This window comes from Echinops telfairi, unplaced genomic scaffold (assembly GCF_000313985.2).
Source record: "Echinops telfairi isolate 266 unplaced genomic scaffold, ASM31398v2 ScPeMD7_5592;HRSCAF=6446, whole genome shotgun sequence".
Classification (NCBI taxonomy): domain Eukaryota; kingdom Metazoa; phylum Chordata; class Mammalia; order Afrosoricida; family Tenrecidae; genus Echinops; species Echinops telfairi.
The window spans coordinates 46,362,070-46,387,054 of NW_022109491.1; the positions used below are offsets into that span (position 1 = coordinate 46,362,070).

The 24,985-nt window shown below is 38.7% G+C and overlaps 3 protein-coding genes across 3 annotated transcripts in view; 2 read left to right on the forward strand and 1 right to left on the reverse strand.

Annotated features, from left to right (window-relative positions):
- The window catches only part of NAA20 (N-alpha-acetyltransferase 20, NatB catalytic subunit), an 18,291-nt gene extending 15,932 nt beyond the window's left edge, over window positions 1-2,359 (forward strand). The window contains exons 6-7 of the mRNA XM_045295175.1: window positions 113-128; window positions 217-2,359. Of these exons, the coding sequence (XP_045151110.1) occupies window positions 113-128; window positions 217-366 (166 nt within the window). The 3' untranslated portion in view covers window positions 367-2,359. The remainder of the gene's footprint in view (window positions 1-112; window positions 129-216) is intronic.
- A 2,676-nt stretch (window positions 2,360-5,035) lies between these two features.
- Window positions 5,036-21,205, reverse strand: CRNKL1 (crooked neck pre-mRNA splicing factor 1). Its single transcript, XM_004697804.3, has 14 exons — window positions 21,010-21,205; window positions 20,272-20,424; window positions 19,405-19,496; window positions 18,520-18,678; window positions 17,784-17,950; window positions 15,481-15,659; window positions 14,986-15,156; window positions 13,873-14,064; window positions 12,885-12,944; window positions 12,188-12,268; window positions 10,542-10,781; window positions 9,093-9,194; window positions 8,455-8,703; window positions 5,036-5,469 (listed from the first exon to the last, which is right to left on the reverse strand). The coding sequence occupies exons 1-14, from the start codon at window positions 21,058-21,060 to the stop codon at window positions 5,302-5,304; spliced, it is 2,064 nt and encodes a 687-aa protein (XP_004697861.1). The 5' UTR covers window positions 21,061-21,205; the 3' UTR covers window positions 5,036-5,301.
- An 89-nt stretch (window positions 21,206-21,294) lies between these two features.
- The window catches only part of CFAP61 (cilia and flagella associated protein 61), a 399,631-nt gene continuing 395,940 nt past the window's right edge, over window positions 21,295-24,985 (forward strand). Inside the window, exon 1 of the mRNA XM_045295176.1 lies at window positions 21,295-21,363. The gene's annotated coding sequence lies outside the window, so the exon portion shown is untranslated. The remainder of the gene's footprint in view (window positions 21,364-24,985) is intronic.

Below are 24,985 nucleotides of genomic sequence, written 5' to 3' on the forward strand. Positions count from 1 at the left end.
ACCCACCTAATGATTAGTAGTATTACATGGTGTTTTAATCAAGTACTTGCCAAAACTTGAGCAATAGGAAAAAAACCCAAATAGACATGTAATTTAAACCCGTTATTCATAGGTCTACTGGGTGGAAGGTTAGTGTCCAACTCCCACGTGTTCACTGGTGAATTGTACATTTCTTTTAGAATCTGGGGGTGGTGAAAATAGGGGTTGAAACTTTAGCCATACACCTATGTTTTACATGTGTTAATATTTGGATACTTACATTACCTTTGCTTCCTAACAGATATGAGGAAAGCACTATCCAGAGACACAGAGAAGAAATCTATCATACCATTACCTCATCCTGTGAGGCCTGAAGACATTGAATAACCATGGGCAGTGGTTCTTAGGCAGATGCTCCATCCAGATGGTTTATTTAAAATATTAATTCTTATTGGATCTTTTCTCCATTAGGAGAAAACAATCATTTAGGTCTCAAGGACATCAACAAAATACAAGTTAACTTATTTTATATCTCATTGTTTCCAATTAGCAATATTATACTTACCAAAGTTGTTCAAAGGAACCCTGGTGGCATAATGGCTTTGTAAGATGCGCTGCTGCTAACTATACAGTTGGTGGTTCAAACCCATAAATATTATAGCTTAGAAAACTGTGTTATGGGGCAGTTGTACTGTCTTATAGGGTCACTCTGAATTGGAATCAAATCACTGTAAAAAGTTGATCAAAAAGGTAGCCGAGTCAGGAGACATTCCACCATCTTGATTTGTAATACTCACTAAATGCCTACAGAAAAACTTGCTCCAATTTTCTCCTAGATACTATGTCTGAGAACCACTGCTGCTTATATTTTTTATATTCAACTGTTGAAGTTTTAAAAGCATAGATGAAATGTATAAATATAAGATGTATAGTAAAATATACTGTTTGACCTACAAATGTTTTCTGGAAGTTTGTTTAAGGTTTGTGAGTTCTCAAATTATTGTACATCTTAATGTGATTTTATTTTTGGAAACCTGAGACAATCGTGGCCCACATGGACGTTTCGTTCTTGTAAATTCTTCCTAATTACTTGTTATCTTAGTCGGTCCCTCGTCTTTGTAAAGTCTCATAATACATTGTATAAATGTTGCTTTTCTATATGTAAAGATGCAGAGATATTTTTAAGGGGGGGAGCACCCAAATCCTCAAGAAAAGTCATGTAACTGGATTTTAAACTATGCATCTATTTTCATATGTAATTTCATCACCTATAATAATTGAATATCCAGTGAATGAAAGAAAAAACCCCACAAAGAATGATTTTTATATAAAGGTTTTTACTATCGAAAAGACTTATTTTGGTAAAGTTGGGGTGATTATGGAGGTGAATTCCATGATTCCCACTAAACTTCCGCTTTATGCTTATAGTTAGTTTCAAAAAAACCCAAAAAACAGTATGTTTTGTTCTCCAGTAATTGAATAACTTTCCTTCATTCCTTTCACACTGGTGCCTATCAGAAACTTTTCAGAATTTACATTGAGTACATGAACAGTGATTGTTTTTCTTTATGCACACATATAACAGGATAATTATAAAAAGACTCCATGACAAGTTAGGTTTTTGACCTGCTTTCATATATCATCCTTTGACTTAGTCAAAACAAAGGATATTACCATATATACTACAGTGAGTATAAGCCGACCTGAATATCAGCCGAAGTACCTAATTTGACCACAAAAACAGCATTAAAAATGTGCTGAAAAACTAGGCTTATATGAGTATATACGGTAAATTCTTACTACTAAACAGTAACAAAACTGACATCCTACCAGCAGACATTGTCCAGTGAGCATAGATAGTTCTACTTCTGCCCTTAAGCACTGAATCTTATTTTAATGCTATAATTTATCTATTTCTTTTGCAGTGAGTACTCAATTTGCAGGTTTAAAATTGCTCCAGTTCTTTGTATGAAAAGCATTCTTGAAGACACAAGTGCTAAATAGCATGGGCAATGAACAAAAAGAGAAATGTGCTTGAGAAATACAGGCCAACTACAAGAAACAGGTACCAGGGGCAGTAAATTCAGACCAATATTTTTGGTTGAGAATGTGAGCACAGGTATCAGCAAATATTAAATATTTGCTACTTTAATTTTTTAACACACCTGTGTGTTTTTATATATACATATGCTTTAAAAGTTGTTTAGTGTGATGTGTGATGAGTGTATTTTCTCTTATGGCACATATTGGGAGTATCATGAGGAACAACTGGAGAACATGTTATATGGCAGAATTCCTAGAGATTCATAACATCATGTGGCATATCAAAGGCTTAGAAACTTAGCTATTAAAAGACTTGACTCAAGACTTCCTTATACCAGAATTCCTTACTTATTTAAATACGAGACACCATTTCTCACTGCATGTTATCCTTTTAAAAAAATATTAGAGATCAATTTAGCAAATGATTAGAACCTAACAATTTAAAACGTTGTTAAAAAAGGCCCTGTTCAGAAATTTAGTCACTAAAAACGATTTTTCAAGCAATCTATATTTTCTCTTTCCTCTTGCCACTGCTGGACTTCAGGCCACTCGCCTTCGCCTAGGGCAGGGGTCCTCAAACTATGGCCCGCAGGCCACATGTGGCCCGTTGACATTTATCTGGCCCGCCAGATGTTTTTTGCCGATTTTGTTTTTTTACTTCAAAATAAGATAGGTGCAGTGTGCATAGGAATTTGTTCATAGTTGTTTTTTTTTTTTAAACTAGTCTGGCCCTCCAATGGTCTGAGGGACAGTGAACTGGCCCCCTGTTTAAAAAGTTTGAGGACCCCTGGTCTAGGGCAATTACACTTGTCCTCCACCCAGATTGGGAAGCTCCGCCCTCTGCAGAGTAACACGAGGCTGGGGAAATCCCACCCATCTTCTGCTGCAGAGGAACTCATGCCTACCCTCCAAGGCCCTTAAGCAGCTGGGGGAAGTCCCGCCCACCCTTTGGGGTGCTCCACTTGGTTGGGGGAGCCTCTGCACATCCTCCATGGTCCCACGTGGTTGAGGAAACTTACTCCCCCCTGCTGTTGTGCCTCACACGGCCTAATGCAGCTCCACCAACTCCCCATCTATGTGACCTAGAGGGCAATCTAATCGACTAGCACAATTCCCCCCCCATCATCCTCAGTGCTCTATACCAATGTGGGCACACCCACCTGCTCTCTGTGGCACTCTAGTTGCAGCAGGCACCCCGGACCACACCATGGCTTCCTCTGAGATCATCCAGTGCAGCGCCATCATCGTGAGTCCAAAACCACCCAACCAGCGTCCTGAGAGAACCATCCAACTTGCCCTCCAAATAAAAGAATACTGGTTGGTTAGGGAAAGAGTGAAACCACAGGAGGATAAAGCAGTAGCTGATCCAACTGCAGTTAGCTGCAGGCAGCTTGAAGAATTTCCTACAAGTCCGTCCCCCAAAGAGAGAGTCCAGTGCTCTACGACTCTGGAGAATGGCATCAGGCTCCTCTAAAACACAATGCAAACAGCAATCAGCCCCAACAACCAAAACGAGAAAACAGGAGAAATAAAGGGCAATGTCAGAAGTCCTGAACCTAACGATGTGCACAGAAGAACCAGACATGTATCTGCCACAGAAAAAAAATTTTCAGAATGCTTCTTGGAGTCATATAGGATATGAGGGAAATAATACAGAAAAAGGATGAAATGATAGAGGTGATAAAGGCCATGCGCCAAAGGGAAATACAAGACCTAAGGGAAGAGATAACAAAAGCCAGTAGCAAATTCAGACTTACGTGAGGAGGCAGAGAATCGCACCAGTGACCTAGATAACCAGGCAGATGTCAACAAATGGGAAAGGCAGTAAAATATGATAATCAGAGAAGCTGAAGAAAACCTGAGATCCATGTCTGATGCTATGAAGGGGAACATTAGAGTAATTGGACTACCTGAACAAGACACAATGAAGAAGTCAACAACAAAAATAGTAAGGGAATTCTTAAGTGGAAAACCTTCGGCTTAATGAATGAAAACCAGGCAACCATTCAGGAGGCCAAAAGAAAACCAGCTAGACTGAATCCCAGGAGGTAACCAAGGCACATAATAGTTAAACTATCTAACTTTGAGGAAAAGGAGAAAATCGTGAGAGCAGCTAGGAACAATAAACAAGCAGTAACCTATAAGGTACCCACATAAGAATGTGCTCACACCTATCAGCAGACATGAAGAAAGAGTGGAGTAACATATTCCAAAAATTGCAGGAAAATAACAAACTCAAGAATATTGTATCCAGCCAAATTATCTGTCAAGATAGATGGAGAAGAGTCTTCCCAGACAAAATTCAAATACGTTAAGCCCTACAAAAGATCCTTGCTGACCCAGTCTGGGCAGAATAATAGCGCTTACTGAGCACAAATAAGAGACCACCACATAGAAGAATCCCATCAAGAAGCCAACAAAGAAAACACCCCCCAAGATAGCATTGGCTCAAGGGTGGAAAGAAGGCAAAAATGAACTACACACACACACACATACACACACACACACACACACACACACACACAACAAACCGATAAGAAAGGGAGGTAGGAAAACACCCAACCCAAGAGGTAAAAAGATGACATCAGAGTCCACAGATGGATGTAATGATCCTGAATTTCAATGGACTGAACTTGGGCATGTAAAAGGCAGAGGCTAGCAGACTGGCTTAGAAAACACATTCAATTCTATAGTAATATACAAGATTTCCAAAACTGGAAAAATTATCATTTCATTTTCCCACAAACTAAAAAAGTCCCTTCATATAAGAAAGTGCCTGGGCATGAATATCTAATGTAGTACCTAGCAAATGCCAGGTAATTTCCTTTCTATCTATAAAATGAGCTGGCAAATTATCAGCTCCATTTCATGATTAAGAAACAGTGATGGTAAAATTACATATTACTAAGTGGCAGAGCTGGACACTAATCTTGAATTCTGACTTTGAAAAAATAAAACCTCAAAACTTCCAGGAGGACCCTAAAAATGTTCTGAAATTACAGCATATGCAAAATGTTCCTTAATAAGGTTTACTAATACATGACACAAGACACACAGATTAGGAAAGCTTAGGTAAGGAAACCCATTTGTTAAAAAAAAAAGTTCCTTTACTTAGAATTCCCCACCCTTAACTCTCAAGACATGAGGGCATTAAATTTTTTTAAAAAATAGCTGTCAAAGAATCCAGCCAAGTTATTGCTGGTGAAATAATACATAGGGATCATAAGCATTTCAAAGTATTAGTTATAAAAACACTGCATTTGTCAATAGGAAAAAAAGTCAGGATTCACTCTCATCAATGTCCTTTTCTAGGTCATGCTCAGCAGCCTCCTTTTCTTGTTGCTGTTTCTTCCAAAGTTTGGCCATAGCCAGGAGCTTGAGGTTAGGTTGGTTGGCAGCATCTTCTGGAAAGATGTAATCATAGTATTCTTCCCAGCCTGGATCAGACTATAGAAAGAAAATGATTAGAGTATGCTGAGACGTAGCTAAGACAAACACGTTTTGGTTGCAATTTTCAGTGGGAAACGCAAAGTTCAAATCCAACCTTTCTCCATTTCACAGAGTAACAAAGTTTACAGAAAAAACAAAACAAACAAACAACCGAGCTGAGCAGGAATAAGTAGCTATTGGATTAGTATTTATAACTTGCTTACCAGGTGCTAAAAACCCCGACTGAAGAAATTCTAGATCTATTGGCACACTTTCTCTTGTGCTGTTTAGGTGTCATTGAGTTGATTCTGACCCATAACAACCGGATACACAATCAGTGAAACACTGTCCAGCCCTGTATCATCCTCACAATTGTTGTGTGCTTGAGCCCGCTGCTGCAGTCACAGTATTAATCTATCTCGTTGAGGGCCTCCCTCTTTCACTGCTCCTGAACTTTACCTTCTCCAGAAGTTAGTCTCTCCTGTTTACCTGTCTAAGATGAACTTTGGTCATCCTTGCTTTTAAAGACTCTGTTTGTACTTTTTCCAAGACAGATTTGTCCTTTTAGCAGTCCTATTTACATAGTCTCTAGCAGCACAATTCAAATGCAGATACTTCTTTGGTTTTCTTTATTGGATGTCCAACTTTCACATGCATATGAGGCAATTGAAAATAACAAGGCTTGGTTCAGGTAAACTTTAATGCTGAAAGTGACACCCTGGCTTTTCACTACTCTATCTAAAGAGGTGTTACCCAGATTTACCAATGCAATTCATCTTTTCACCCCTTGAGCAATGTTTGACAACTTAGGATTTGTTTTTTTAATTTATCATGATGTTACCTATTGATTCACTTTTGAGGATTTTGGTTTTCTTTACATTGAATTGTAATCTATACTGAAGACTGAAACCCTTGATCTTCTGCAAATGTTGTAAGTCTTCCTTTCAGCAAGCAAGGTTATGTCAACTGTAGATGCAACTCCAATCCTGATGCCACATTCTTCATATAACACACCTGATTATTTACACAGTATTTAGATCGAATAAATATGGTGAAAGGATACAACCCGGTTGTACATCCTTCTTGATTTTAAACCATGCAGTATTCCCTTGTTCTCTTTGCAAAACTGCCTCTTGATCAATGTACAAGGACCACATAAGCACAATGAAATGTTCTGGAATTCCCATTCTTTTCAAGGCTATCCATAGTTTGTTATGAACACATTTGAATGCCTTGGTATAGTCAATAAAATGCAAGTAAACATCTTTCTGATATTGTTTTCAGATAAAATCCCCCTGACAACAACAATGATATCCCTTGTTCCACATCCTCTTCTGAATCTGGCCTGAACCATTGTTGAATGATATTCAGTAAAATGTCATTGGCACAGGATACATATATATATAATGTTCTATAGTTGGAGCATTCTGTTGGGTGAATGGGTACAAAGATGGATCTCTTCCAGTCAGTGTGTCAAGTAGTTGCCTTTCAAATTTCCTGGCATAAATGAGCGAGTGCTTTCAGAGCTTCATCAGCTTGTTGCAACATTGCAATTGTTATTCCGTCAATTCTTGGAGCCTTGTTTTCGGCTAATACTTACAGTGCTGCCTGACCTTCTGCCTTCAGCACTATTGGTTCTAGCTCATCTGGTACTTCCTGAAATGGTGCAATATCAACTAGTTCTTTATGGTACAGTGATTGTACCCTTTCCATCTTCATTTGAAGCTTCTTGCATCATTCACTATCTTGTCTATAGAATCTTTGAATATTGCATGCAACTCAAGCCTTCAATTTATTCCATAGTTCTTTCGGTTTAAGACATACTGATCATGTTCTTCCTCTTTGCCCCCACCCCCGATCATTTCATTGAGGGCTCTTACAATGCTTATTACAATCCATACATCAATTGTATCAGGCATATATATACATGTTCCCATCATTGTTTTCTAGACAGTTACTTTCTATTGAGCCCTTGGTATCTTGGTTTTCTAATTTTAGGCCTGTGCACATTTCATTATAATATTTGGCTGTCTTCTCAATCTGCCCTTTGACATTTTTTATTCAGTTCTTTGATTTCTCTTTGCCCAATGCATCAAATCTGTTTTTTGATATGTTCTTGAAATTCAGGTGGGAGATAAAAATGAAAGTCATATTTTGGTTCTTGTGGATTTATTTTAGTTTTCTTCAGCTTTATTCTGGACTTACATATGAGCAATTGATAATCTCTTGCACAGTCAGTCCCTGACCTGGTTTTAGCTGCTATAATGAGCTTCTCCAGCATCCTTCCCACAGATGTAATCAATTTCGGTATAGCTCATCGGGAGAAGTCCATGTACATACTCGCCATTTGTGTTGTTTGTCTTGCCACGCCTCGTTATTCCCAGCATAATAAATCATATAATTTTCTAATTCAAAATGGCCAATAACAGTCCATATCAACTCATACCTAGGTTATCGATCTTTATGCCATTCATTTCATTTTTTGACAACTTCTAATTTTCTTAGATTTATATCACCACCTCCAACACTTACTTCACTTCCCAAACATTGCACTCACTTAGGCCCCACCCTATTCCAGGTGCCTCATTACGTGCTTAATTTACAACAGACACTGATCTGCTTGTCTCCAGATAAGCCAGCGTCTACCTGTAGGAGATGCCAGGTTCTTACAGAAATGATCTGTCATGCCATGTGTAAAATATTTCCATGATTTCCACAAAACTCCTTGATATGGCCTACAAAGCTTTCTATTAATTGGCATCTAGCTCAAACTTTGGTTTCATTGCACACCACACCAACTTCCTGCTTAAGAATACTATATAGAGTTTCTGGAATAAATTACCACCAATAGTCTTTGCCAAGTCTCTCCCACTCCCAACACTGGCCACTGCCTCTCCCTACCTTAAGACGGCACATAATGCACCTACAAGTACAAGGTTCAGGTCATGGATTTCTTTTCATTTGCCCAGAAAGGAATAGTTCCAGGAGCTTATTAGTTCTTACCCCATCATCAGGCTGCACCTTTCTTCTCTTCTTGACTTTCTCTGGCATGAGTTTGTCCACTCTCTCCTTATCAGAGATGGTTCCAAATTCATCTTCAAAACGTTGCCAAGATTCTAGCAACATAAGCCTCTCTTCCTTTTCTTCACAGTTTCGCATGGTTTTGTTTGCCTCTTCATAAATCTGTCTGCATTTAGCCAGACTTCCTTCTTCCCCTGAAGACAACTCAAACTGAGCAAAACTGGTCCATACCTTGAAAAACCATATTATAGAACCAAATTAGTCATTCACCCAGAAATTAATAATAAGGGTAATTTCTTACTAATGACATTTTAACACAAATGTGGTGTCATAACTTGTATTTCATAAAATACAACAATAAACTTATTTAGGTATCTGAAGTAGTCTTAAAGTTTAACCTCCCACCCCCAACCCTGATATCCAACTTCTTTGTAAGAGATGTAAACACTGATTTGGTGTAATCTTAACATTCCAAAGTCCTCTGAGTCACAGGTTCTCTTGGTTTAAAATAAGTTGTTTTAAGTGAATTAAAAACAAAATCAAACAAGATATATAAACACACCATTTTCTTCATTTGAAACCTGATGATTGTAGCAAAAAACCTACAAAGCAAAGAATACCTTGACATGTTGGGTTCGTTGAAGTAATCGTCGGTAAAGATTTCGTGTTCTTTCACTTTCTTCCTGCTCAATTTCAAAATCAATATATGATTTCCAAAGCACCTAAGAAGGGTAACATAATAGGTCAATCTTGACATTTAGAAAACTAGGGGACCCTATCCAAAGACTATCTTGCCTACCAATCTAATATCCATTCAAAAATAAAAGACTTCGAAAGTTTTAAAAATAATGCTTTGTGTTTCAGTGAAGGTTTGCCCAGCGGATTAGGTTCTCATTCCACAAGTTGTAAACAAACTGCTTAGCATTACTGGCTACATTCTAAAAATGTGCGAACATTCTCATCATTTCCATTATGGCTGTTCTGTTTTCATTACTCTAGTTTCCCTGACCCTTTAGCTTCTTATTTTTAGAGTAATTGTTGATAGTTTAGTCTCATATAGATTATCATTTAAAGGACATGAGTCTTCAACATTTATTGTACAATTAAAGAACAGACAGCATGTGGATGAAATAAAAAGTACCAGTATTTACAGATTAGATGAATCTTCACTAGGATTCCAGGTCTCGGGTTCATTTTGAGATTTTCATTTAATCTTTCAAGTGGTTACTTAACAAGAAGAGTTGAAAAAGTTGTGTGAAGGTTCCCAGGTACTTTTTCATATTACACATTCAATGGAACTTTGAAGGGCATAGGCCTGGATTAGGTAGTTTGTTCTGCAATCACTTTACTAGAAATTCCTTGTTATTTCAGTGAACTCAACATGCATTCATTGAACAGATGCCACCTGCTAGTTACTGTCAGTGCACAAGGATGAGTAAAGCGGCCTTTGAAGCAGGCTGTCTAGTGGATGAATTGATGGTGCCAGTAATACATAAAAACCCTGCCCTAACATGTTCAGGAGGATCCAAACCATTTTAGTAATGTTAGTGTAAGATTAACAAAATGGCTGTGCTGAACTTTATGTTTCTTGAGAAATTCAATTTCCCCCATGATTTTTTTAAAAGTCCTATTATATCAACGGGATGTTTCCAGGTATTGTGACTGGACTGGCCAGCATTTCCAAGAGAGCAGCTCCTATAACATTCTGGCTTGCCGGAGCCCCTTTTATTGGTCTACCAAAGCAATGTCTGGATGGGGCAGTTTTGCCTTCTTTCCCCATTCCTTTTAGCCAGGCTGTTTGAAAATTAGAGGTAAGAAGCCAATCACCCTTCATACCCCAATTATCTTGGGTATCAAACTGGATAATTACTGCTTTCTAATTATAAGGTTGTTAGTCTTCCTCTTCCACCCACATTATCCTAAAACCCCAAAGTCCTACTTTTGATAATTGGAAAAGAATGGACGCTAATTGGTCTTTATGCTCTAACATACATACAGTTAACGTTGGCCATCAATGTGCTATGAGAGAAGCATCTAAAACAAAGTTATGTTTGGTTTTAGCCCCTCACCTCTGGCATGTCCAGGCGAGGCTGGCTGATGGCCAACTCATAGATGGCCCGGGCTCGCTCAATGTCACCAAGGATTGTTTCTAATTCTGCAAATTTAATCCAAGAGGTACAATTTTCGGGTCCAAACTCAAGAAATTTTTCATAAAGCTTCCGGCATCTGTCAAATTCTCGAAGCTGTAACTCCAATTCTATGTATCCTTTAAATAGTTTGTTCTTTGGACATTTGCCTATGGAAGTTCCCTGGGAAAAAAAATGATCAAACCACTGTGATGCATTAATGAATTCAACTTATGCACAGACACTGTTCACATGCCCTGCAGACTGGCTGTTGCTGAGGAAGTGTCTTGTAAACATGGTATCTTACTCTGTCCTTCTCTCTTAGCCCACCCTGGTCATGCTAGTTCTGAACAAAGGTTAAAAAAACCTCTCAATTTACTCAGCAAGAGGGCCTGTGTTCACGGGTATCTGCTTAGGAGTTTTAGGAAAATATGCTGGTTTTTACTTCAAGTTTCACAGGATCTCTTATGGAAAATGTCAGATGTATAAATCTCTTATAAATAAAATGGTAAATGAATGAAGCCTGCATGCTACACATTGTTGTGTGCTGATGAGTCGATTATGACTCACAGTGACCCTACAGGACAGAGAAGAACTGCTCTACAGGGTCTCCTGGGATGTAATCTTTAAGGTTGTAATCTGTAATCAATTTGCCATTGTCTTTTCTCCTGTGGCAGCTAATCACTCAGCAACTGAGCACTTCACTTTACCCAACAGGGCTCTTTGATGTTCACAGAGGTGCAAGTAGCTTATAAAGATTCAAACACAGCACTTGTTCCTATTAAAGGGATTTTAGAACAACTGTTGAGAAGTATACATTTTAAAGGTGTATTTAAGACAAAAATTTTTCACAAAATCTTAGTTATGGAAGTTTCTTATGTTGAAGCAGAATATTCGTTTGCTCTAGCAAAACTTTTACGCATTATAATCTACTTTTTTCCAAAGGCTGTGTTTTCTTTTCCCTCCATTAGATTTTACCTTCAGCTTAATTTACTCCTTAGCCATACGTTTTTGCTTCTTCAGTTTCTTCTGTGCAACCTCCTAGATTAGGAACAATCTGTTCCTTTCAGTAGGGATCATAGTACAGTGGTAGAGGGAGCTCATGTATGGGTTTATCCGACCATGAGCTCTGTAAGTACAGTAGTATTTCTTGGGGACTTTGTTCACTGGATATGTTCAATAACCAGAGAATCCACATCTAACCCCATTTAAGTTCAGTATTACTCTATTTCTAAGTATGTGCAATAAAATGCAACACTCTTTTTGGTCCAATGACCTGTGTCCAACCCAAATGCGTGGCCTGGGCACACCTAACAACTCGTTTCCTTTGACTGGATACACAGTTTGCCTGAGTTTTAAAATGATAACACTTTTGCCCCACTTGAGTGACCAAGTCATGTCTTGGTGATGTCAGTCCAACTGCCAAAGTAAAAAGGTGCGAAGGCTATGTATTTCCTAACAGATTCTGGGTTATAAAGGCCTAACATTTCAGTCACTTTTTAAATAGGAACTGTATAACTTGTCAGCCCTAAGATTTTAAATTCTTTTTTAAAGAACTTAATGATGCTTCTGATCCTTTCTTTACTTACCAAAGCGCTTCGGGCAAATGGTAAATTTTTCTGTCTTATTTCAAACTGTGCATACATCACCCACATTTTGGCAAATGTGAACTAGAAGACAAAAGCATAAAAAAACCCAAGAAACTTTAACATACTCATGATAATCCAATTGAATTAAAGTACTTAACTAAAGGCTGCCAGCAATCAGTTTTCAGAGTGAGAAAATATTTTGCTGCTTATTTACAAGCAAGAGGACTATACTGCACCAGGTTAAGACAATGCAGGCTATCACTCCTGTGTACACATGCCCATTACTAACAAACAGCTGGTTACTTGTCTCCCTCACACCCGGTGTGCTCTTTGCACGTGTCTTTCTCCTTTGATGTCAATTACTCAATTACCCTTGTTCCTCTTTTACATATAATTTGTCCTGTTCATTTTCCAATTAGCATGTTGTCTTTTCAACTGGACTGTGAGCTATTTTCAGAGGAAAATTGCCTATCTTAAGAAAAAAAATTAAAGCAATTTATTTCTTTTCGTTACTAATAAGAGACATAGGAAGAACACAATGATTCAACAATGGAGCCCATCTTACTACTTACCTTTTCTTTTTTTCGATGCCCAAGACAAGGAAATATTTATTAAATATAATTTGTTGAATGATTTAACAAACAACAAAAGCATGATTTTGGCCAGGCTGGAAGTAACTTTTTTAGAACCTACCTACCTTTTTGTGAGGAATTAGTTCCAAAGAGGCCTTATATACTTGTCTTGTTCTCTCCGGATCCTACGACAGGATGAGAAAATTTCATGAAATATTCAAGTCTACCGCAAACGCTTATTTTAGAAGTTACTAAATCTACTAATAAAAAACACACCCTCAACAGTGAATATGCTTTCACAAGTTGCTGTTTCATGGTCTACTTTCATTTACGATAAAAACTGTGAACTTCCTTTGGCCATCAAACTTTGGTTTAAGAATCACCAAAAACACAGCCGTCAAACTCTGAGAGCTCTTTTGTAAAGCAGGCTTTTGACTGATAGCCGAAAGAGATTTTATATTCTCAGGTGAATAACACAAAGTTAACCTGTCTGTTAATTTATACACAGCCAATCTCTGAAAATGGTACTTGATCTTTATTAGAAGAATGCACAATCTAGCCATGAGCCCTGCTTAGGAGAAAACCTAAGGAGCTACATATAATTAAACGGAAGCAATGGGCTTCAACATAACTTGGAAGATGGTGCAGAACTGGACAGGATTTTGTTCTGTGGGACACAGGGTTGCTTTGGGTCATCCCCAAGTCAACGGCACCTAATAAACAAACTCGGGGACCTAAACTGTAAGGCTAATACGTTTGGAAACCTATGCTATGTTTGAGGTTCAAAAAATTTCTCTGCTGGCAATAAAAATATTTAGCCTATAATACAGGATAAAGTTTAGGTATCTGCTTTTGCATCTCCCAAGTATCACTCCAGTATCTTCTGCAGCCCACCCCTCACTCGAGGGTGTTGTCACTCACTTTGGGAAACACAGCTCTTTAACAAATGCCCCGTGAATGGAGAACTATATGATTGGACAGAGGCCTACCAACATTTAAAACTCAATTCTATCGCTTTAAGGATTGTAAACATTAGTTATTAACCACAGCAAGTGAGCTGTAAGTACTGGGAGAGAAAGTCATTAGCAGTGGAATTTTCTCCCCATTTTTTACCTTTGCCTCCAACTCTTCATAGAGTGCATAATTGATCCAAAGATAGATATAGCGCTTCCAATGCCTCTTTTCCTGAATTGGTGGTACGTTGGCAATGGCTCTTTCATAGACTTCTCGTACAGTATCTGCTTCTGCATCACTTTCCACCAAGCGTAAATAATCAAACCATGCATCATAATTATGTGGATTAGCCTAGAAAGAAAACTAGCTTAACGCATAAGAACAAGAACAAAAGCTAACTTTGCTAAACTACATGAGTCCAATGGAGGCATTTGATTGACTTTCGACATTAGAGCAACCTTTCTAGATTTCACAAGATCTCACTTTTAATATACCATTCCTAAGATTTTATAAACAACAAAGAATGACTGTAGAATATAAATGATTAGCCGGGTGTCCCACAGCAAGAGCCACCATTCCCAAGTTATCTACTCAATAATTAGGTGTCTAGTCTTACAAAAACAACTGTACATTTACAAAAGTGGGCACATTTAAAATTACAATGAACCATATCATGCTTACAATTGTGAAACCTATATTTTAAAGTAAGTCATCTTCTTGAGCCCATCTTGCTGACCTACCACCTCTTTAACAATTAGTTCAGTGTGTGGAGACTTCCGACAGCATCATCTTTTTTCTACGGAGCAGCTGGTGGGTATGAACCATTGACCCTTGCAATTAGCAACCCAACATTCAAACCACAATGCCACCAGCAAGTTTTCAAAAAAACCAAAACAACAGTAAAGGAAATGCATCTATCTTAGAATGTGAATCAAAACAGCACAGTTCTGATAAAGAGCGGAGAACAGAACCAGATCTCCATTTTTCACTCAGTTAAGGTAAAAGATGATATAGAAAATAGCTATCTTTGTATTAACCTCTGACCCTGCCGTCTTCTTTCAAAAATTAGCCCAAATGGATTCCAAATGTCTTTTGCTAGTGTTTTGCAGTAAACAGCATTTTCAAAATGTAGCAATAGCTGTGAATTTCTTGCAGACACATTATCAACTGCATAACATCGATAGTCCTAATATACTATGTCCATTTTACTGTATTGAGTACTAGTTAGCATAGCTTAGTTATCACTAAATAATGTTCTATACCAGCACGCACCTTTACTTCTTCTTCATATTGGAATCTTCGTTTGCTCACGATGATATCTTCAATACCCCGTCTATCACCAAACTTCTTCTCAAAGATGGTGTAATTTTTAAAGAGTTCTTGGGCCTCTTGTTTTGAAATTCTGTCCAGGGCATATTTGTAGATCACTCGTACCCTTTCAAACTAAAAATTGGATGATTACTTTCTAAAAATATATTGTAACTGTAGTCACAACTTGTCAATTAGGACCAACCAACAACTAAAAAGAAACCCATTACCATCAAATCAATTTTGATTCACAGTGATCCTATAAGGACAGAGTAGAACTGTCCCACAGGATTTCCAAAGATCAAGTTGGTTTCTTTGAGGCAATCTGTGGTTTGTATTTAAAGACGTTTTTCTCTGAGGATAAGTAAAACAAAATGGAAATGAATGTATCAGTCACAAGAAGGAATCTTTTCTAGGTTGTTTTGCAACATAATGGAGTTGCATATATAGTACACTTACTTCTTTCTGATTTTCTTCAAATTTGGCAAAGGCAACATAAAGATGTTCATCCATATGCTCATCTCCAAAGAATTCAACAGCTCTCTCATAGACTTTCCGAGCATGGGCAAAATAACCATGTTTTTCTTCAAAGCGAGCATACTTGATCCAGTTTTTAACATCAGGGTGTACAAGGACAAGTACAGAGGAATTAAGGAAACACAGAATACCAGGACAGGTGGCTTAAATAAAGCAAAGCAAACCAGAATAACAAGCAAACAATAACAAAACAAAAAATTAGTAATACAAACCACAACTAAAGGAGACACATTAAACCCCAAATATGAAGATGAAGAACCACTAAACTATGATCTCTGAGGACAAGGACTGTGTTTCATTCATCTCTGTCTCCCTCCAGTGTTTATTCAATGTAGTAGTAGTGAGTATGAACAGGAGGTTAGAGCCAAAGAGAAATCACCAGTCATGCGAGCCAGGCATGAAAAAACAGAGTTGGATAGTTTATGTGACTTGTCATCAGGGAGAAATAATACCAACCTCAGCGCATTACTGCCTACTTTAAGGAAAAAAACCCCCAGCAAACCCCAAACCAAAGTTCCTAGCACGGCTTCTTGTCTAAAGATTATGCTCAATAAACAATACCAATTGATTATATGCTCAAGTAAAGGGGAGGCTTTTTATTCCCATACAGAGTTTCAGTCCTGGAAACCCACAGGGGTAGCTGCACTCTGTTTTACAGGGTCACTCTGAGTTGGAGTCAACTGGATGGCAGTAAGTATTCCACACTTGATAATACTAGTACTTGAAACAAGAAAGAAAAACACATGTCACCCAAAAAAAGTTAACTAGAGGCAAGAAAAAATTCTTAATTGCCATTTTATTTTTCAAAAGATCTACTTTTAAGCTACTGTACTTGAGGGCTAATTTCAAGTAGTAATACTTTCAGATAACAGATTAAAAGCATATGTTCTGAATTTACTCTATAGATCCCATCTCCATCACTACGTAGTACAGTGGTTCTCAACCTTCCCAATGCCACGACCCTTTAATACAGTTCCTTATGTTGTGGTGACCCCAACCATGAAATTATTTTCACTGCTACTTCATAACTGTAATTTTGCTACTGTTATGAATTGGGCGACCCCTGTGAAAGGTTGGACTCCCAAAGGGGTCGTGACCCACAGGTTGAGAACCGCTGACCTAGTAGGTCTTGGGCGAGATACACAATATTAAGCTCCATGATTTCCTCATCTGTAGAATGTTGTAATCCTACTTCACAAGGTTACCATTAAGATTAAATTACTTTATTATCTGTCAAATGCTTTAATGCCAAACACATATAGCAAGTGCTACAAGAGCTTTTGGTAAACCAATAATATTAAAGCAAGCAGAAATAATTAAAGGAACCCTGGTAGTATAGTAGGCTAAATACTGAGCTGGGTTAGGCACAAGGTCAGCATTCAAACCTACCAGCTGCTACCGGCCCACAGTAAGCTGTCCATGACTATAAAGATCTGTAGCCTTGGAATCCTAAAGGAGCAATTCTATACTGTCCTGGAAAGTTGCTAAGCGTCAAAATTGATTCAATGGGAGTGGAGAGGTAATTAAACTCAAAATTAACTGCCACGGAGTCAATTTTGCCTCACAGTGACATGATAGGACAGGATAGAAATGACCCTGTGGGTTTCTCAGACTGTAAATTTTTACTGGAGCAAAAAGTCTCATCTTTCTCCTGTGGAGTCCACAGTGGGTTTGAACAGCTGCTGGCCTTGTGATTAGCAACCCAATGAGTAACCTACTATGCTACCAGCGCTCCTTGGAGTGGTAATTAAGATCTTAAAATTACTTAATGCTTCAGTCCCTAAAAGTGCTGTCACATGTACCATTTAATCTTCACAATTAGAGCATGGCAAGTATTTTAAATCTTGCTTAAATTGTTTCATCTCTAAATATGAGCAAACTTACAGTGAAATAATTTCCTGTGGCCACACCTCTAGCAAGCAGCAAAGCTTTGATTACAACTTCACAATCATGCAGGTAACTAATATCATCCAGGATCTTAGCTTGTTATTTTCTACAGAGAACCACACAAATAAATCCAAAGCCTCACTGGAAGACACTTAAGCACCCCAAATAAAGCCCATCAACTTTTTAGTGTGTACAATCTATGTCCTCATAAAACTAAGCAGATCAAACTTGCATTCTAGACTTCAGAATTAATGAATTCTAGAATTCAGTATTAATGACTGTTTTCTGATCATTAATGATAACATCTAAGGGGAACAGCAACCTTGTCTGAAGGATATATCTTTCATATATGGATCGGGCCCGATCTACTTCTTTGTACCTAAGCTCAAAGTTGATGTAAGAGTGCCAGGCCTGCTCCTCGGGCTGCCACTCCATCCAGCGCTCAAACACTTGCCGGGCACCAGCAACATTTCCCAACATCTCCTCCATGTATGTGTACTTGTACCTGTAACAAAATTGTTTGAAGGTAGTTGTTGCATGATTTATTTGGGGGGCGGGTGGGAAAAATCTTTGATAATTTCTAATTCTTCCTTTGTTAAATGTGAAGATGATTTAAATCTTTATCCTCAAGTTAAATCAAACATGTTTTTTTAAGTTTACTTAAAAACTTTCAATTGACATATAAGTTTTACTGACACATAGTTCATATACAATTTAATGATATGAATATGTTAAAGAGTTGTGCAACATTACCACAATCAATTTTACAAGCATGGTTTCTTATAGCAAGATATAAATCTGAAAATAGAAGAATTCAAAATATTTTTTCCTTTAACAATTGCCTTACTTGAGAAGTTTATGTATAAGAGATTATAATCAGAGTTTTAGTTCTGATTACATAGTTAATGAGCACTGATCATGATTTAGGCTACGAGACATTTAAAAAGTATTTTTAGTATGTTTAAAGATAAGGCAGACTGTAAACTTAAATGCACACAATTAACTAAAAGTCCCACAAGAATGGGCAATCTTTATAGGCTACAAAATCGGTTCTGTCTTACATCATAAACTCACCAAAACTGGTTGACTCGTGGGAGAGTTGTTATGGCCCGGTCCCAGATATTTCGGGCATGATTGACCTGGCGATTCTTCATTTCCATTTCTGCATATTTCAGCCAAAGTGTAATATTTCGATAGTCTACATCTAAGGCGCGCTCGTATATGGACCGAGCCCTTTGGAAGCAAGATTTGAAGGGCATCAAATGAATGCACACAACACATAGAGCAAAAAGTCCAAACTTTCTGTAATCTACTGTTTCAATAGGTGTCTGTCATGAGAAAGGCTCTTGATATAGGAAGGTAAAAAGACAAGAGGCTAGTTCTCAAGGACCTTGCAAAGTCTTACTAAAAAGATAAACATGTAATTACAATGTAGTGATAAATGTACACAGGAAAGCAGAGCAGAAGGGAAGATGTCTTAAGGAAAAGAATACGTAGTACGTACTTTCAGAATTGAGAACGTGAATGAGTTTATGTTTACCAAGAGAGTGGCATGTTCAGGGGCTATGTTTGGAGAATGAGGCGAGGCTGGTCAATAAGTTCAATTAATAACATCACATTCATGTTTTATTTATTTTTTTGGCTGCTGCATTTCAGTAGGGCACTTAAAAAACCCTCAATGTATAATAAGCAGATGAAAGTGGGTTTCTCTGGTTATAAAGGGGATGGTGGTAATAACACCACCCACCTATATGGGACCTCTTCTGCTGTCTCCCCTGGACTACCCTCCTCCCATAGTGCCCAAGAAGACCATCTAAAGAACCTAATGAGTGTATGGAACAAAAATTTAGAATTACTGCCAGGGACACAATCTTTGACTTGTACTGCAATGATTTCTATTTTTTGCGTTTGTTACCGCATGGCATATTCAGATACAAAAATTGTTCTCAAGAATTTTACCTTTGAATCTCCTTTAGACTTTCTTCCCATTGTGCATACTTTATCCAGTTACTGATGACAGTTCTGTTTTTCCTTATGTTATCTTCGAAAGTCTAGAGAAACGCGAACAGGGTCAAAACAAAAGCAAAAAACTAAAAATGACATCACCCTTTGCTTATTAATTTCATATTTAGAAGCCATCCTTCTGTTCTTATTTAAAAGAAACAACATTCTGGAATCCGTTAAAAGTTACACACGAAAAAGAACCAGAATCACTGGTGTTTCTTTAAAGACTTACACATCAACAAAGGGAAAAACATACATAAAATTCACGTAATTTTCTCCCATTGCCTATGACAACAAACCAATAGGAACTATATTTATTCCTAATAAGAAAATGCTTTTGACTAGTACCTTCATGTTGTTTCTGTAATGTCTCATAATGTCATGCATAACTTACCCACCAAAAACAGCTAATAAGAACACACAGCAATATTAATGGTTACAGGTAACCCCATGCTTTTGGCTGAAAAAGATCAGATCTCAAAGCCTTTTCACAGCTTCCCCATGTCTTAACTGGTACCACCGAATGCAGCACAGATAAGTATAAATGCAGTCTTAGTAGGACATTCTTCTTCCAGCTAACTTCAATTTAGCACCAAAAATTACCTCGATAATGGATTTTTCTATGTGCTTTAAAACAGATAAGAAGGCATACTTCTATCATTCCACAAAGTGCAATTGTCTGGTAACCCAAATTAGTTGATGTGGCTAGAAATCCTAACCTCTTCTTATCTTACAGAATTTCCAACCAATGAGGACCATTCACCCTCTGACCCATAGCTTCCTAACAATACTAGCAGACTGAAAACTATCGCATCGACTGACCTTTCTTTTCCTCAGTTTGTAGTCATTCAACTCTTCTTCATCTGTGATCTTCTGCTGAGGCGGCGGGGGAAGCAGCTCAAGTTCTCTTTCTTTAGCCTCCCTTAGCAGTTGCTCAGCAGTTATCTGTACCTCAGCCGGGGCTTTGTTTTTCACCTTTTGGGACAAAAGACATTTCTGTATTTGGCAGATACTCGAGTTTGAAAACACATCAACGCTGTTTAGTCTGTGACCTTCACAAGACTACAAGACAAACTGTTCGTAGGACATGTTCCTATTTCTCTGTGAGGCCGAGGGTCCGGTTAGGCATCTATCTGTGGAACGATCATCCCCTCGCTCAGCCAAAACCTCTCATCAAAGGAAAGCCATGCCAACGGGCACCGTGCTCTGAGTGACAAGGGCTGCGCGCCGCGAGGGTCCTGATCTTACCTTTTTGTTGCACACTAACCCCGCACCCAAACTCAGTGCCCTCGAGTCGGGTTGTCCTCATAGTGATCCCACGGGGCGGGACAGGGCTGCCCCCGAACGTGTTGGAGATAACGGGAGCAGACCGCCTGTCTTTCTCCCCAGAACTGCTGCTGGTTTCGAACGGTCGGCCACTAACGTCAAGCAACTAAGCCTCTAGGGGCCTAGTCCAGAACAGCGCTCTCTCCCGCTAAGGATACCAGAGACCCAGCTTGCGAGGAGCACCGTCTCCCCCCAAACCCCACCCCTCAAGGCCGCTGGGAAGCGATCGCTTACTTTGGCTACTTTGGGAATTCGCTGCTTTCCAGCCGCGGTGGAGGCCGCCATGTTTGCGATAAGGGGCCTCCAGCACCCCTGAACTCCAAAAGTTGGCTTGAAGAGTGCTCCCCAACACCTGAAAGCTTTCCGGCAACAAGCAAGACCCGGACCGGAAGCAGAACTAGCTGGGTTGACCTTTGGCACTTCCTACGCGACGTGACTGGGGAGGGGACGTCGTCTCCGTGGTAACCGGTGTGCGTCCTGTCTGCTGCTGGAGGAGGAGTGCGCCTGGTGGAGCTGCTGGTGAAGTTGGTACCGCGTCTTGATAGATACGTGGATTCTGGATCCAGGGCATCACGGGCTTATCCTCAGGTCAGACCCCGGGACTGAGGTGGCCGTGGATTTGCCAGGCGCCACTGGACACCTTCGATTCGAACAGCTTGGCGGGCGGGGAAGGACGGGCTGGCGGAATCTCTCTCCCACAATGTCAAACGCCAATCTGTCGCGCCCCCTGGCGGCCCGGCGCCTCTTTACAATCTAGGTTTTGTGATCTTTGAGGGTCCGAATAAGTAATGTTTGGAATCTAACAGAAGCTGTTTTAAAACCAGATGAAATCAGAAAAAAGAACATCAGCCCCCAGAGTGACTAAAAGTAGCAAGACACCAAGCCCTGTGGTTAGATAAATAGATGTTTAAATTCCCTGCTACTGTGCCTTATTTAAATCCTTTATCTTCAACTATAAGACGAGTATAATAATTTTACAGAATTAAAAAGAAAATCAGTGAAAAATGCCCAGTAATGATATCTGCCTTCAAAAATAGAAAAATGTTTTGCAAGCAAACAGTTGAGGATTTCGATGCAAGCTTTTTTTAGTGATTGCCAAAATATGTTTATCGATTTGTAATTATATAATTACTTCAAGCACATTTTATCTGTGCAGTTATTTCATTCAAACTGCAGCAATTTGTAACCAACTTGAAACACTTGCCATACTTGTATCTTGGATATTAAATATCTTTACGTTGTCTTGCTTTACTAAGTTTGATACATTGAATGAGATTGATAAATTATTGTTAAATTATCATTAAAAAAAAGATCAGTTTCTGGAAAAGGACATCATGCTGGGTAAATTGGAACGTCAGTGAACATGAGGAAGATCCTCAACAGGATGTACTGATGTAGTGGCTGCAACAATGGACAAAAACATAACAATCGTAAGGCCAGCACAAGACCAGGCAGTGTTTCTTTTTGCTGCACAAAGGGATAGCCATGTATTGAAACTGGCTTGACAGCTCCACACATTACCAAAGAAGTCACCTAGCAAACAAATAACTATTAAAATAACAAGGTGCTTGATGAGTTCCTTACATGTGCACCTATGCATTATTGATAGAGCAAAATTAATATGACTAATGAAAGTTAATCACCTGTAGTTCCCTCTATAAATACAAATTCTTAGAATGGTTTACCATCCTTTTAACGTTTGTTTTTTTTTGTCTGGTAATTTGTTTCTTTGTTTTTAAGCAAAATTATCATTTCTGTTTGCCATCTATACATGTATACCTGCATGTTACCTGTTTCCAGCTCAGCAATGTATCTTGCATGCCACTTCTCATTTTGATTTTATTCTTTTTAGAGAATACAACTTTTACTAGTACTCTTTGAGTGATAATCTTCTTTGAATGATAACCACTCTCAGTGTATATATTGTAGAGTAACAAAGCTTACTCTGTTTAAAATAAAGGGGATTCATTAAAAGCAAAAGGTAGTTTGGACTGGAAACATGCTGCATCTCACAAAATGGAAACTGAGTCTCACAAAATATTCTCTGGGGAACAAAGATCACAACCGTCTCGGGTTATAATATGATGATTGGTGGGGAAGTGCTTAGGAAAGCACATTTTGAAGAGAGGAGTGTAATATTAGTTTAAGACAGATTCAAGGAACCCCGGAGGCAGAGTGCAAGGACAGCAGTTCGAAAACACCAGCAGCTCTGTGGGAACTTTCTATTCCTAGAAAGAGTTACCGTTTTGGAAACTTAGGAGGGCAATTCCGTCTTGTCACATAGGGTCCGTATGAGTCAGAATTGACTTAGTGCTAGTGAGTTTGGAGTTGGTATATATTGTGGTTTATATCTGTGGATATATGGGCTTAGATAATTGTAAAAATATGTAACTATTGTGGTGGTGTGCAACTGATAGTTGCAAGATGAGTAGAAAGCATTCTCTCCTGAGAATCTTTTGTTAGCAGTAGGTGTCTAGGCAAGCACTTTGAAATAGTTGCTGTTGCTGGAGGCCTGGGAAAAGATGCTAGCCTCAGGATCATTCTTCCACAGGCTTAGTAGCTTGACCACAGAGAGAAACATTCCCTTAGCGGCCTGATGAAATCTATGGAAAGTTTAACTATTAATAAGCTAAAGGCAGAGTTGACAAAATGAAGTCAGACGGAAAGGTCAAGATGGAGCAGGGCCTCGTCTTGAACAAGTTGCCCTGGGTCTTCAGGTACTTCAATTTCAGAACCTTTGAACAGTATGAGAATGTCTTCATTTCACCTTCTTTTTGTTCTTGCTGTTTTAAACAATGCTGCTTTTATATGTAAACAATCATTCAATGGATAAGATATAATGAACAAAATTTTCTCTTGTGGTGCCTATTTGACTTCCAACATTTTCATGGCTGTCAGTATTTTCATAGATCTTATTTTTTTCTTAAAAATTGTTTTTAATTGTATTTTGGGGGAGATTATTGTCCTATCGAACAATTTGTACATAAGATATTCAGGGAAAATTAGGCTGTGAAAAATCAATCATGCTTGGTAAAATAGAGGGTCAGCACAAAAGAAGAGCCGCGGCGAGACGATTGACATAGTGTCTGCAACACCCGGCACAAACAAAGCAAAACTTGTGAGGAGAGTGTGGGATGGGCAATGTTCTGTACTGTTTACATAGGGTTGCTGTTCAACTCAAAGACGCCTAACAACTTCCATCTCGTTTCCCTGCCTCTTACCTGCCTATCCTTGTTTTAGGGTAATCGCTGACCATTTGGTCTCTTACAGGAGCACAGTATTCAGAGGTTATATTCTTTGTTTTATGAGCCACTCTATTACACTTCATGATGGTTTCCGTTTTAAGATTTAAGGAGTATCTCAGGTTAATGGTCTTGGGGAGGCTTTCTGTCTCCATTGCTCCAGTAAGTGGTTACTTTTAAAGAATTTGAGCTCTGTCCCATTCCGTCAGGATACATCTATTATGATACGGTCAGTATTATGGCCAGACTTCATCTCGCTCTGATCTCAGGGTAGAGTCTTGTATACTAGTTTCTTCCTTGAGGTCTTGGTTTCCTCTTTTCTTTTGGTGCTATCTGAGTAGATGCCAAAAGTTGAATTTTACGCAGCCACTTACAAGCCTTTAAGACCCCAGGTGTTACTCACCAAACTAAAAAGTTGAACATAAACTTTATTAAATATATATCAATTGACTGAGTTGTTCTTCAAGATTGTAGTTCTATATGCCTTCAAACCCAGGAAACCAAACTCATAAGGTATTTGGTATGTCTAAGAAGTATCTATAATTGCTCCTTCTATCTTTTACTTATGTATGAATATATGTATGCACACACACCTGTATATACATATAGAGAGAACTATATGAGGATAGGTCAAAAAGTGCATGGAAAAAGGAATTAAAAGAGAATGGAATTCTCCTGTGAACTTTTTCTACCTCCCTGCTATGTATGGGTCCAGTCATACTTCAATATCTGTTGGGGATTGATTCCATGAACCCCATGCATTCCCAAATCTTCGGTTGCTCTTAGGTAAAAGGTATGGTATTTGCATATAATTGAAATCATCTCTGTTGTTGTTGTTAGGTGCCATCAAGTTGATTCTAACTCATGGCGACTCTATGTACCACAGAGCAAGACACTGCCCGGTCCTGCACCATCCTCACATTCGTTCGTATGTTTGAGCCCCTGGTTGCAGCCATTGCATCAATCCA